At 37.0% G+C, this 15136-nt stretch overlaps 1 protein-coding gene across 1 annotated transcript; it reads right to left on the reverse strand.

Moving 5' to 3' along the window:
- Positions 1–5633: 5633 nt before the first annotated feature.
- Positions 5634–15045, reverse strand: zmat3 (zinc finger, matrin-type 3). The gene is made up of 6 exons (XM_084100228.1): positions 14889–15045; positions 10167–10522; positions 9791–9937; positions 7987–8153; positions 6961–7055; positions 5634–5906 (listed from the first exon to the last, which is right to left on the reverse strand). Exons 1-6 carry the CDS (start codon positions 15004–15006, stop codon positions 5698–5700), a joined length of 1092 nt encoding a protein of 363 aa, XP_083956354.1. The 5' UTR covers positions 15007–15045; the 3' UTR covers positions 5634–5697.
- Between the last annotated feature and the right edge of the window lie 91 nt (positions 15046–15136).

The following is a 15136-nucleotide window of genomic DNA, read 5'->3' on the forward strand; positions in this document are numbered from 1 at the left end:
ACATATTTCAAAGCAAAATGGGCCTGTCTGCATACTTGTGATATTCCTGTTCACTCTGTGCTGTTGGTGGAACACTGTGTTTGTAAAGGAAGGAGATGGGCGTTCTTCTTCCTGAAATCAATAACCATCTCCACAATTGTTTGTGTGTTTAGCTCCAAGTCGTGGACTGCACACATGACAGCAGACGGCTCACTTCCTCTGTCAACAGAGCATGAGAGAACACACAGTTTCCTATTGGTAATGAAATCATGGGTCCAATTACAGACAGGATGAGGGAATTAAAGCAGATATAAGAAAACTAAAAAATACACTACTGTTCAAAAGCTTAGTGTCCTTATAAATTGTAAATGTTTTTAAAGTCTCTTGTTCTCGGGGAACGTGATTTCACCAAGTACAACATGTTCCTGGTTCAACATCCTTGTTGATCCTGGAACAACATTCCAATCAACCAATCAGATTTGAGGGATAGGTTTATAGTTAATGTCGTTTAGTCTTACAACAAGGGTTAGGGACTTCTACACCATTATTATTCACCTATCATCTCCCTCTGATTTTAGGGATAAGTTATGGGTAGGGTTAGGGTTAGGAATATGTTTTTGGACAGGAATGTTGTTCCAGGATCAAGAAAAGATGTCAATCCAGGAACGTGTCTTACTTTATGCTCACCCAGGCTGCATTTATTCAATCAAAAAGGAAAGTAAAAACAGTAATATTGTGAAATATCATTACAATTTTACTGTTTTCTATTTTATTTTTCTTTAAAATGTATTACTCCAGTCTTCAGTGTCACTTGATCCGTCAGAAAAATAATTTTAATATGCTGATTTGATGCTCAAGAAATATTTCTGATTATAATCTGTTAAACTACGGAAGCGTATTGCATTCACTTAAGGAAAAATAATCTACTCTGTTTTTCTGAATTAACGAGTTAATTATCTCAGAATTACGAGATAATTTTTCATGAAAAAAAGTTTTTGCTCAGTTTTTCTGAATTAACGAGTTAATTATCTCAGAATTACGAGATAATTTTTCATGAATAAAAAGTTATTGCTCAGTTTTTCTGAATTAACGAGTTAATTATCTCAGAATTACGAGATAATTTTTCATGAATAAAAAGTTTTTGCTGTTTTTCTGAATTATTGACTTAATTATCTCAGAATTACGAGATAATTTTTCATGAATAAAACGTTTTTGCTCTGTTTTTCTGAATTAATGACTTAATTATCTCAAAATTATGAGATAATTTTTCATACAAAATATTTGCTCTGTTTTTCTGAATTAATACTTAATTATCTCGTAATTCTGAGATAATTAACTTGTTAATTCAGAAAGACAGAGTAGATTATTCTTCCATATTAAACACTTTGTCCTGCTTAATATTTTTGTGGAAACTGTGATAATGTTTTTTTCAGGATTCTTTGATGATTATAAAGTTCAAAAGAAGAAAAAATAGAAATGTTTCCTGACCTTATAAATGTCTAAATTTGTCACTTTTAACCACAAAAAAATAAATAAAACATTTAAGCATTCAATTATTGAAAAGAAAACCTTAATAAATTGTTTGGCATATTTTTTTTAATTTATTTCTTAAGGAAAAAAATATGTTGCTAAAATAGTAATATTTGGAAAAAAATGGCTGCCAAATTGAAACTTGAAAATTTAAACTATATATATATATATATATATATATATTAAAAAAATCTAAATCTGAATGTGATTGAATAATTGAATGACCTAAGACTGAATCTGTATATTAAGTTTGAATAGAAAAAATGATGCACATCTGCTTTAACCATTGTGAAAGAACTGACAACAGTGATCCTGAAGAAAAACAAACACTTTCAAGAATCAAAGCTCATGCAGCACATCTGTTAATCTCAGATGATGCCAGTGGAATTCCCAGCCTTACTGTTCCCTGTTCCAGCTGTCATTTCTCCCACAGGGCCTGAGCCATGCAGTCCATAAAAAAACAGGACACAAGTTTGTCAGTTGACTTGGCCCTGTACAATGCATCCCACTCATTTCCCAACTCATTCTGACAGCAATGCACAGACTTATGGGTGGAGTGAGCAAACAACAGAGTGCTTAAGAATGTTAGATGTTCACCAATTATTCATAAGGTGAGGTTTTATGGCTTTAGTTCTGCATAAACGAAATGCCACACTGTCTTTTTAAGTTGGTGGGGGGTTATGCAAATCACAATCCTGTATGCAAATAGATATGAAGAGTTCAGGTGCAAAAGCCTCTAAGTGCCATCTGAAATTTTCTTCTAGAATGATCATTTTCATAAAGCTTGTATATTTAAGTTAAGTAATTTCACTTAAATGACAATTAATAGGTAATTTGCATTGCCATTTAAGTGAAATTATTGAACTAAAATATACAAGCTTGATAAAAATGATCATTCTAATAGAAAATTTCAGATGGCACTTAGAGGCTTTTGCATCTGAACTCTTCATATAGTAAAGGAGACCAACTGTAATTAGAATGCAAATATTATAATGACATTATTGTCGGTTGGATTCATGCTGAACATTCTAGCAATATAAATCATTGGAAGATGCTTTAATCTTAATTTTGCCAAGTATTGCACATTTATTTTCATTTTTGTTTTGATGCCATTTATCGGCACTGATATCAATATTAATACAGTGCCTTGGAATATCTAATATAAAAAAAGCCAGTTTCACGGATTTCCACAAGAAAAAGAAGAAGTAATTAAATATTTTATTAATACATTATATTGCGTTCAAAATGAGAGTTCCAGGACTCATTACAATAAAGTTAAAATGTTATTTTATCTGTACTGTACATTCAAGACATTGAACCACTGTTTAAAACACCTCAAGGGAAAAAAGGAAAAGGTTAGATAAATATCATCACATCATCTGTATTGCACCGGTTATGGACATGAAAAGGCAACCATTATAAGAAGATGCCTTCAAAAGGCACTACAGCTAGATTTTATTTTGATGCTCCTCAAAATAAAATGTGTCTGCTAGTCCTTTAGAAAACATTAATATGACTCAATATAAACAACAACAAACGTTTAAATTAAAACAGAGGTATTAGAATAAATGGTGATTGGCTTGAAGGGAATAGACTGTTGGGATTCTCCATAGTGTCCCTGCTGGCGTCCTCTGGGAAGGTCTGTTTCCAGGGTCACAACTTCCTGACCGCAAAACACAAAACAGGATATGGCTTTCCTCTGGTGAATCTCCGGGAGAAAACACAATGACGGCCAGTAGAGAACACCAGCACAGTTGTACAGCTCATGTGGATAATGCAGGTTCTAGTCCGACTCGCAACATTCCCTCTCTCTAACCATTTCCTGTGGCCTTTCTGCTGTGTTTATCCACTGCAAGGCATTTTTACCATCAAATCATCAAATTGATGATCAGTGGTGCATATTATGGATTAATCTGCACTATGAACATGTTCAATTAGCATTTAACATGTTTAAAATGCAAAGTGATCTTATATCAATATATACATAAGAAACAAATCACCACATTTACTGTATATAAAAAGAGCTCGACGTAAATGTTCAGTACTTGAATACGCGAAACATTTTCGGTATGCAGGACTGTAAGTTCCTCCTACTGGAAACATATTCAAAGCAGAACAACATGAAATGTTCAACATCACAGTTGAGTAGGCTTTATACTCCGAGGCACATTTAAGATGTCTTCACGGCTCCACTGAGTCCATTAGTCCGACAAGCTCTCCCATAAGTCCCCTGTGATGATTCCCGCTGTAAACATTTGATTTGAATTAACGTAGACGTCTGCGTAATAATATATAGCATGTCATGAACTAACCACAATAGTCTGTTCCATTCCTTAGCAAGTGCAATTCAGTTCTGAAATGGTCCTTCTTGCAGTGCAGTCGTCCTCTTAATATGTACAAAGCAGCAATAATTTCATGCAGAACTAATACTAAATCAGAGAAGTATTACAATCGCAAACGTTTTGTGACAATGGACTGCAACACTGAAAAGTGATAGCTTATTTAAGGAGTTATTGAGTGCAACAAAACAGACAGCAAAGGTAAAACTGGGTCACTACTTCTGTTTATAATATTGTAAATGTCTTTGATAAAATAGGGGACAGGGAATGTTTATGCATAAAACCATGCACCCATGAACAAAACACATGAAGCATGTAAAATCAAAATTGTCCATTCTTAATTTTTTCTAAAATTCAAAAAAATTCTAAAATGATTTATCTGTGCACATCATTTTTTTTTTTAAATTCATGTTTCCTTGTAATATTTAATCTAAATAACTTCTCCCTCTTGCAGCATCTCTTCACTTCTCTGATGACGTGTTTACTGGCGCGAGGGCGGGGCAACCTGTCACTCACATGAGATCGACCAATAGCAAACCACGACCATCCAATCAATTCCCAATGGACAAAATCACGTTCCGCACTAGATTTGTTCTTGTTCGAGAAGCCGTTTCACTTGGATATACGTCGCAATAAGGAAGAAAAGACTATCGCTACTTTCGTTTCATGGTGACTTCAAAAGCTCCTACTTCTCCCATGTTTTCCTCAGTAAATATTGGAGGCAAAATTTTCAAATACTGTAGATTTTAGTTTATACTGATATAAAGCTAAGGGGTTCAATGATTTTTTTCTCAGATAAGCTTTGGTAGGCCAACTTGAAAACAACCAAGTCAGAGGGTTGTGAGGTAGTGGGGGGGGGCACAGACCTTATTAAAAATAGCCATGTTTTCCATTTCTCCCTTTAGTGTAGGGAGAGATTCCTTGGGGATAATCCAAGATGAAAATAAACAACAATCACCCAAATAATTTCAAACTGAAGCAAGCTAGTTAACTACATCAGATATACACCCCCAAAAACAAACCAAATGATGTCTATCAGACTGAAAATCTCCCACTACATCTAGTAAACGTGTGCAAAGCCAGACGGGGGTAGATCTATTGTCATCGCTTTCACAGTACATTCAGCAGGCACGCCGGAGACCCGCACTGTGGATTCTCCTGGTAATGCAGTCTCTAAACTGAACGTGTGTGTTCTGTAGCTCCTGAAGAAACACAGTGAATCTACGGCTCAGAGTGAGTAGGATTGCCACTTCTGCTTGTTTAGGAAACTGATTGCTGCTAGATTTGACCCTTATTGAGGAATCAATTGCACGCAAAATTAGCTGAAAAAAAAAACAAACATGTTTTTTTACATGTATTACCTCTCCAAAGCATGTTAGAGGTCATTTTAGTAATTAGAAGTAAATAAATTATAATAAAAAAATGATAAACATATACACAAGTCCATATTAAAAGCATCTAATCCACAACACTGCAGTATACACTAATACTGTATTTGTGTACTTGCTCATAAGGTGATCTAGGATAAGAATTTACTACTTTCATGCGAATTAGAAGTAATAATTATTTACCAGTCGATCCTAGATCTGTGCTTATGAGCATTTCAAACTTTAGATATCCCTTATTAAATAAAGCTTCCTCACATTTTCCATGCCACCAATTAATGGTCCTCTCAGTCTGGCTCAAAAGAAACTTTTTCTTTGCAGTGTGTGCGAATTTAAGCTCATAAATTGTGTCTAGGATAACAAAGCATATATATATGCCCCCCCCCCCCCCCCCCCCACATATTCCATTTTAAAACAGCAGTGGCTACTTCCTCAGGATCTGGGAATCACTCGATGGATGCCTCTTAAGTGTATCCCAGATTCTCCATCTCACTACGGTAGCGTTGCTCAGACACTCGGCTTTTGTGCTGCTTGCTCTCCAGGTGAAGACGAAACTCGGCCTCCTCGCTGGCACCCGAGTTACACATTGAGCAGTAGAACTGCCCGCTGGGTGTGACGCACATCGCAAGGTCTCGTGGGATTCGCTGCCTCGGCCGTGGGTTGTAGTAAGGGCCTGAAACAGCATAGGAAACATGTCAGGTCATGTAAATAAACGAAGCATCAAATCAATGGCTACATGAATAAGCAGATATACAGTATAAGATGATGAAATACATCATCTGGAATGAAAAGCCAAACTCTGACTTTGGGGATTATGTGCAAATTTTCATGTTTATACTCCCTTTCAAATTTTGGGGGTCAAAAACAATATCTTTATTCAGATGAAATGCATTAAATTGATCAAAAGTGACAGTAAAGACATTCAAATAAATGCTGTTCTTACTCTATTGCTATATGCTATTGATCAAAGAATCCTAAACAATGTATCACGGTTTCCACAAAAATATTAAGCTGCACAAACGTTTTAACATATTAGAACGATTTCTGAAAGATCACGTGACACTGAAGACTGGAGTAATGATGCAGAAAATTCAGTTTTGCCATTACATTTAATATATAAATATATAATAAAATAGAAAACACCATATTTAATGCATGCATGCTCAGCTGTGTGCCATTCAGATTTGAACTGAGAATGCTTTTTAAATCCCTGAATTTGCATTAAATTTAAATCGAGGTAAACATGATGCAAATTGTAGAATTTGAATTTAAGTAAGAAGTATTTAGGAAGTTTAAATCATGCAAAAGCAAACTGCTTTAACCTGGCTAGTGGGGAAAATGAATGCTATGCCGTGTGTTTTTGTGCGTGTGTGAGGACAGGACCACGGGGCAATGGGGGCATGTGTGTGATTGAGATCTGCCACCGTGTGGGTGACGTTCGTGAGCCCGGGTTGACGTGGGGTGGAGTATCGGCTTACATAGACCAAAGCATTGGCATTCGGCCTGCATTTAGCGAGACTAGCGCATTGCGCTACATTAGCACAGGCTGGCAAACTAACACGCGCAGCTGCCAAGCGCTCTGCTGCCAAAGCTCTGATCACAAATGGAGGTTTTGCACCAGAGCTTGGACCACTGAGCAGAAAACCGAACCCACAGGACAGATGACATGATGACGAAAATCTGTCTCTCCTAAACTATTTGGTGAGGTAAATCTGTGTAGGCAGTACCTGGCATGGCAGTGTTGATATGAGCCCTGCGGTTCTTCATTAATCTGTACTCGTACCCTTCTTTCCGGGGCCGTCTCTGAGTGTCGGACAAGTCTCTGGAAAATATAAAATGTAACAATATTGAAGGAATTCAAAATAACAATATTTACCTGCAAGATATTTACATAAACATTTTAATACATAGAAAATGCTACACAAAGACTTTTTTGTGGATTAATCGTTGAATCATAGTTTTGAATCAGTTCATTCAAAGGGACAGCAGCATTACTAACTCTAGCAGCATTTTTGCTACAGAAATTTAAATCAGAGACGATATTAAACACTCTCATATTAGCAAGTAACAAGTCAAGAGCGGATCGTGAAATTCAAATAATATTCATTTTAATAACACACTCAAATAAAAATGATATAAAAATATTTGAATAGTCAAATAAAAGTTATCATTTAAATCTATAAGATATCCAAGAACAAACTGTATATAATCAGCAAAATTTGTTTTGAATAACAGGATTCAAACCTAGCTTAACTAGTCATAGACATGTTTGCTCAGATAGAATAAGACGTTTGGAGTGCAACAAGATGTATCTTCCTGGGTTTGTAATCAGGACCGCCCATCATTGGCCTTTAAATGAGCGCCCCACTTATCAATGCAAAAACAGCCTTAAGATAAAGCTACCAGCAAAAAACATTTTCCTCCATGCAAAATATCCAACTAGTTGATGCATACTGTGTACATGGATTTTCTTTTCATCAAGACTCTTATGGGTGTATGAAGATATATATCCTAGATATATTTTAACTTTCATGTCAACTACCCATAAACCCCTCTCAATTGGAACAACAAAAGGGGCCATGATGACCCTGTCGTTTTGCATCTGACATCCCCTCTCAGAGTCTAATCTTGCAGGACAAACTGTATAACTGATGTCTAAATAAAAAAATGTTTCACACCTCCCACAAATATGGAAGGATTTTCCGTGTTTAAGGGTTGTTTTATCTTGGAGCGCGTGGGTGTGACAGACTCACGAGGACGTGGCGTTCTGCTGCGCTTCAGCCAGACGCAGTCTTTTGGCGTGGTTTTTGCCCTGATAGTGCGCCTGGGCCACAGCGGGGGAGCTGAAGGAAGCGTCACACAGCTTGCAGTAGTCGTTTTCCGTGGCCAGTATGACTCTGCTAGTGCCCTTAGAAAGTGGCTGCAGACGGGACAATGACAATAGAGCTTTTAGAAAGAGTGGAGCGACGAAAGGTGTGCGTCCACAGGGACGTCTCTGATTACTATCACGATGGGCTTAGTGAATGGATGCTTGCAGAGTGACACCGCATGATCAAACCGCACTTAAAGATACTCCCAGATAGGGCTGGACGATAAAGCCTGAAAAATATTTCTTGATTTTTTTCAGCTTTTTGATGATATTCAATATATCGTCAGAAAAAATTTGGGATCAATACAATTTTTTTTTTAAAGAAATTAATAATTTTATCCAGTAAGGACAATTAAATTGATCAAAAGTGACAGTGAAGACATTTCTAATGTTACAAAAGGTTTCCATTTAAAATAAATGCTGTTCTTCTATTCATCAAGAATCCAAGTATCACGGTTTCCACAAAAATATTAAGCAGCACAACTGTTTTCAACATTTATAATAATGAGAAAGGTTTTTTGAGCAGCAAATCAGCATATTAGAATGATTTCTGAAGGATCATGTGACACTGAAGACTGGAGTAATGATGCTTTGCCATCATAGGAATAAATTTCATTTTAAAATATATTCAAATAGAAAACAGTTATTTTAAATACTTAACAGTATTTACTACTGTAATTACTGAATCAATTCATTAAAATGGACAGTTTGACTTTCATGAAAATTATTGAATTTACTAACTGGTGGTGTTAATATCAGTGATGCAACTACATCAAACAACAAAAACAATTCAACAAGTTTCGAAATATCCCCCTTGCTGCCATTTGACAGACAAAAAGGTAGTCCCAGCCCAAATTTCAAGAAGATATAGCTGCCGACCGGAGAACTCCAAAATGGGGCATGAACTCCAAAAGTGGGCGGTACCTCCAAAAAGGGGAGGAGTCTCCACTTTCGCTTCCTCCAAATTACATTTCAATATAAAAGTTTGTAAATTAAACACCGTTTCTTGTTGAAAGATAAATTGATCTTACATTAAATTTAGACGTGTTAAAGTTATAAAACATGCAATTTAAATGCATATGCCTATATAAATAAATACATATCTTACACAAATACACATCTTTGGGGGGCGACAGCTCCGTGAGAGTGGGGTACAAGAGCTTGAGGCTCGTGGCATTCGGATGGGGCAGAGGGGACCTCTCATCCCCCCAAATTTGAAGCTCTGGGTCCCCACTCCCTCATCGAGATAAAAACAGGAATCTCCCGTGAGCCTTGACATGACCAATGAATTCTTTAGATTTGGTTGCGGGGCGGAATTTGTGCTGAATCACGCATGCATGCCATGTGTCTGTTTGTCAATGGGAGGAAGCCACACCCCATTTTGGAATTCTCACCCCCATTTAGAGATTTCCAGGCTGCTCCCAAATTTAGTCCAGCCCAGTCGTGCACTCCAAAAGTTTGCTAGTGGGACATAAATGAAACATTTAAATGTTCTCGCCAGACAAGGAAGTGTCGCAAAGCTAGTCAATTGGCACGCATTCACAAATGTTGCTTCGTTTTACATAGCTACCAATATCATTGCAAATAAATTGTAAAAAATGTATATATATCGTCCAGCCTTATTCCAAGACAGCCTGGAAAAACACACTTGTTCTGACAAAAATGCACCAGTTAAGAGTCATAAGCACCTGGTTGGAAGTCATATTTGCAGAATCTGTGGGTGGAGTGGCTGAGGGTTGCTGGGAAACAGGCTCTACAACCTCTAGTATTCGAATGGGAGGTGGCTGCTGGCTACCAGCATAAAAATTGCGCAGCTTCTTACTGTGGTTTTTCCCCTGTAGACAAAATAAAGGACGGTTTACATGCTTCATAAACCAGAATCTCAAGAAAAACATCTCACTGAAAGAAAAACTGAAAGTAAAAACCAAGGCTAACCATCATTTAGGTGTTGTTAGATATTGTGCAAGCCAAAATCACTTTGTTGATAAACACAGAATGTGAATTCATTTACTATTCTCTTATCTTCTTTTCATACCTTGTGGGCCACGACATGAGTTAGATTACCTGATAATGTGCCTGAGCCTGTTGGGCAGAGTTGAGAGTGACGTTACAAAGCTTACAGTACAAAGGCTTGCAAAGCTCTTCCAGAGTGGCTTCCTGGTCAGCGGCCACCGCCTGACCATCTTCCTCAGGGGGCTTTGGACTGAGGACAGGAGGCGCTGGGATGGGGGGGTTGGGCGGCATCTGGAGGTGAGGGGACGGCTTTACGGCTAGAGGAGTGCAGTGCGGGAATTGCAAGGGGTCCGGCGACATCATCACAGGTGGAGGTCTGAGGTTCTGAGTCGGGGTCATGGCCTGGAAGGGCTGAGGTGGCTGCTGACACATCAAACTAAGAGGTGGCTTCAGAACCGGGTCTGGACCTGGAAAGATAAAAGACAAAATGTAGGTATCAAAATGAGAAATTTAATGCCATTGAAGATCCATAGACAAACCATTTTGGGTTCCTTTCAGTGAACAGTTCTTAAAATAACCATTTTTTTTCTTAATGTGTGGTCACATTAGTGAAATTTCAGCTAAATGTAGGCAAAAAAAGGTCAATTTTCAATAGCATAGGGTTATGAAGCACTGTTCACACCAAAGCCACTTTCAAACCAAAACAGTTTTCTGTTGGTCAGCACAGTGAATTTGCTTGCCCAACTTGTACGAGTAAAATCTGCATGGGAAACTTCCAGAACATCCTTAACCATCGCCCTCCATCTGTCAGTCTGCTGTGAGCTAGAGATGGTGAGGAGGTGTGCTAAAGCCAAGCCCTACACTCTATTTTTTCTCATTAAATATTCATTTTCACTTAAAAATATATCACAATACTCAAGTAAAGTCTGTCGCAACTTTGTTATAACTTCATTATAAAGTTCACACGGACTTAATAATCTAAAGAACCTTTTGTGCAATGGAAATGTTCCATGGATTTTAAAGGTTCTACATGGAACCATAGATGCCCAAAAAAACTTTTTTTAAGAGATCTTCCTAATATCTCAATTTGTTATCTTAGACAGTAGTGAGATTAAATGTAGAGAAAACAAATGCTTTTGTTTCCTGCTTCTAAGGAAACTGCTTCTTCTAAGAAAAAGACACGTACATTTCTTCTTTAATGTTTCAAAAGAGATCTCAGATCTGTGCTCAGAAGTTTGCAATCAAAAGTCAGATATTTCAACATGAACTCAAACATTTATCCATCAAATTCATTCAAAACCAAAGTAGCAGAGCTATAATGCTCAAATTAATTTTGTAGCTCTATATTCTTTAATTGCAGATGCACCGATAATACAATTTTGGCCGATACCATAACCGATAATTCTTTATATTTGAAAGCCGATAACCGATATATTTGCAGATAAATCGAAATCCAAATTTTTATATAATTTTTGAGAGTATGATTACAAAACAAAAGTCTCACTATTAAAATCCATGTCCCAAACACACAATTATAATGATGCTCTTATTATAACTTTATGTAGCCAATATGACAGACTTTTTTGAAATGATTCCAATCATATTTCAAGCAATTCAAAACCCTCATGGTGAACAGTGTGAATTTGAAGTGTCTCAGCTGAAGGAAATAATCCCTTATTTATTGGCTTTAATATATCTGCAAACATAAATGAACAAAAAATGAACATATTGGCCGATTCCAATATGGCCGACATATCGTACATCTTATAAATATATCCTTGAGGTGCAGTCACACTCAAACCAAGCAGCCAGCAAATTTGCGTGACTAACTTGAACATGAGGGAAATCTGCATTAGGAAATGCTAAACTTCAGATTGTGCAGATTCCTATTGGAATGAAACATCTGGAACATTGGAATCCTAGGAGAAACATCTGATGAAACATAACATAACAAGTCTTCTGGGCTACATACAGCAGCGACGTAAAGGCCACATCAATTTTTTAGTGTAACAAAGGAGCCATTCTAATAATAGAGTTGATGTATATAACTGCCATGTCTTGTGAATCACAGTAACTGTAGCAAGAGGGAATCTTTGCAGTATGGCTTCCAGTAGATGTGATGAAGGCTGACTCCTGCCTCCTGAACTCAGCAAGTGTTTGGCGCTTCGGCAGAACTGAGGCCGGCCGGGCGAGTGGGGGGTTGGACGGTCAGCTGTTTTGTGGCTGTGTGATATTTCCAGTGTATCAGTTCCGACGGGATCATGACAACAATGATTCAGCCGACCAAAATAGACATAGGAATGCACCAAATGGTTCTGTTTCCGGTTGCCTTATGGTGTATTCATTAGAAAGGCACTTCTTGGAACTCTTAAATACCACACAGTATATATCCTTAAATGGAGCTGTTAACATTTTTATTTTCATTTTTAATGTTTATTTTTTATTTTAACCAAAAAAATCTAAACAAGTTTCAAACAGCTAGTCCTGCCCCCAAACTATCACAATTGGTTGAGTCAGATTGCTAAAACAACTGTTGTTATTTTTTTTCCCAAGTGTATTGTGCTATACAGAACTTGAGATAAATTCCACTAGAAACAAACCTTGTTGTATTATTTTATTTTAATTTAATACTGTGAAGCTGCTTTGATACAATCTGTATTGTGAAAAGCGCTATACAAATATACTTGATTTGATTTGATTTGATAAATCCTGTCCCTAAATGGCAACATTTAGATCAAAACAGACAATTCTTAATTTTTTATGGAACATTACAGAACCTGTCTGTAATGTAATTACAGAACATGTGATCGCAGCAATTAGCAATTAACGATTACGATCCAATCAGTTCCCAATGGTCCCAAAAATAAAGTAATATTATATATTTTTTTATCATTTGAAAAGCCATTTCACTTTAATTAGGGAAGAAAATATGACCATCATTTTCCGTTGCATGTCGACTTTAACTGTGATTGGTTGCTTTTCATGTTGGTCATGCAGATTTTCCTGTCAAAGAGGCAGTTCCTGGCAAGAATGAGTTGCAAAGCTTGCAACTTGCTACACTGACAGTCAAAAGTCTGGTTATGAAAGAATTACCAGTGAACAACCCATTTCTGTACAGCTTTTGCACACTTCCGCTTTAAAGGGATAGTTCATCCAAAAATGAAAATGTTGTCATCATTTACTCACCCTATGTTGTTCCAAACATAGGGTATTAGTTTCTTTCTTCTTTTGAAGACAAAAGAAGATATTTTAAAGAATGCTGGTAATCGAACAGTTGACGATATCCATCGACTTCCATAGCAGGAAAAAAAATACAATGGAAGTCAATGGCTACCATCAACTGTCTGGCTACTGACATTCTTTAAAATATCTTATTTTGTGTTCAACAGAAAAAAACAAACTAATACAGGTTTGGAACAACATGAGGGTGAGTAAATGATGACAACATTTTCATTTTTGGGTGAACAATCCCTTAAAATTAGATCATCATTTACAATGTTACAAAAATTAACAAATTGCCTTACCATTTCACATTCTTCTCCTTTTGACCTGAAAACAAACCTGATATCTTTTGGTCATCAGGGAATACAAGCCCAGAAATAGGTCTAAGTAGAACCTACAGTCCCTATTCAAGGTCACGGACACATACCTGGTCTCTCCATTCAAATTAAATCCACTGTTAATTTAGCAGCAATGCAAAGTTCAGTTGGAGCACGGGAACAAGCATCTGCTCTTTCATCAAGACTGGGATCAAATATTTTTAGATTTAGGGAGGATTGTTCTCATTGGGCATCTATAATGCAAGGTATGCAGGGCACATGAGAAGGTAAAGCAGTACTATCACTTGATGCTGCAGGTTGTTTTACACCACACCGCTGCAAAACACTTTTAAGCTGTTCACATTGTACAGTTGTTCTTTGACAGCATCAATTATTGAGAGCAGAATAAATGCATTACATGCATGGTTGCTCTTTGTGCTTAAGGTACAGTTTTTCAGTGTTTATTCAGATCATCACACATTTCATCCTTCTGTTTTGGCGTATGGATTTGGATCAGAACTGTATGGTGTTTTACCATAAATAAGAGCCACACTTCAACTATAACTTGCACAGAACAGAGTGCAAGGAGTCTTCTTACATAAAATCCACAGAAGTAACCTTGTGTTTTGTGAAGACATGGACTGCAGAGAGTGACGTTATGGACTCTTAGTGGGACATGAGCTGACCAGTGATGAGCCAAAAATAATAATTGATCTCTTGCATGCCCCTCCATATCAGCATAGTCATTGGGTTCATATTTGAGCCAGATTTAAGTATCTCAAGTGTGGCAATAAACCTGCACCCATTCTGCACAAGTTCATGTATATAGGGAATAAATAAATAATTGGTCTACTCTGTGTGTAAAAGAATATATTTAAAAAGCTTGCATACATGATTTATGTTACTTATCTAATGCAAATACATAACATCCATACAGAGCTTAAGCAGCATCTCATCATATAATGAAAATAGAGTGGCATATAATACAAAAAGTGCACATGAAGAATTTCAGTGAGATGTTAAATATGTTAGTCATGTACATAGTGTTCCATTAAGATTGGATATGCCATGATCCTTTAGCAATGCAAATAGGGATGTCCATTCTCAATCTGTCAGTGGTTATGTTGACGTCAAAACCTTTCCTCTAACAAACCTTACTATTATTTTAAAATAATGAGCGATTCCTAATAAACTCCCATTTTAAACCATTGCAGTGCAAAGCAAATATGATGCAGAGCATCACTTATACCGCAATGCATTGAAACACATTTTTCAAAACATGGTCTTTTCCTACCTGTCATCCGGGGGAAATAATGACTGCAATCTCCATAGTTTACAGGCTGAGAGCTGTAGATATTGCAATAGTCAGCACTTGAATAAAAAGCATCTCTGTTCTTTACATTCATCGCCATCTTCCCTGCATCCTTCCAAGCTCTCTCTGCTGCTCAACTTCTTCCAGCCAGACGTGAGCCACATGCTTCAAACGTCCAACAGAGGGGTGTTTTCAGTCACGCAAGTTGTCAAAAAACCCTAGAAATACGT

This window comes from Abramis brama, assembly GCF_963993115.1.
Source record: "Abramis brama genome assembly, chromosome: 23".
Taxonomy (NCBI): domain Eukaryota; kingdom Metazoa; phylum Chordata; class Actinopteri; order Cypriniformes; family Leuciscidae; genus Abramis; species Abramis brama.

Excerpts from the sequence above, each read along its gene's own strand:
- zmat3 (XM_084100228.1), bottom strand. The coding sequence starts at position 15,006 with ATGGCGATGAATGTAAAGAACAGAGATGCTTTTTATTCAAGTGCTGAC. Across the intron at positions 10,523-14,888 it reads TTATTTCCCCCGGATGACAG|GTCCAGACCCGGTTCTGAAG; the intron begins GTAGGAAAAGAC and ends TTATCTTTCCAG. Across the intron at positions 9,938-10,166 it reads AGGCTCAGGCACATTATCAG|GGGAAAAACCACAGTAAGAA; the intron begins GTAATCTAACTC and ends TTTTGTCTACAG.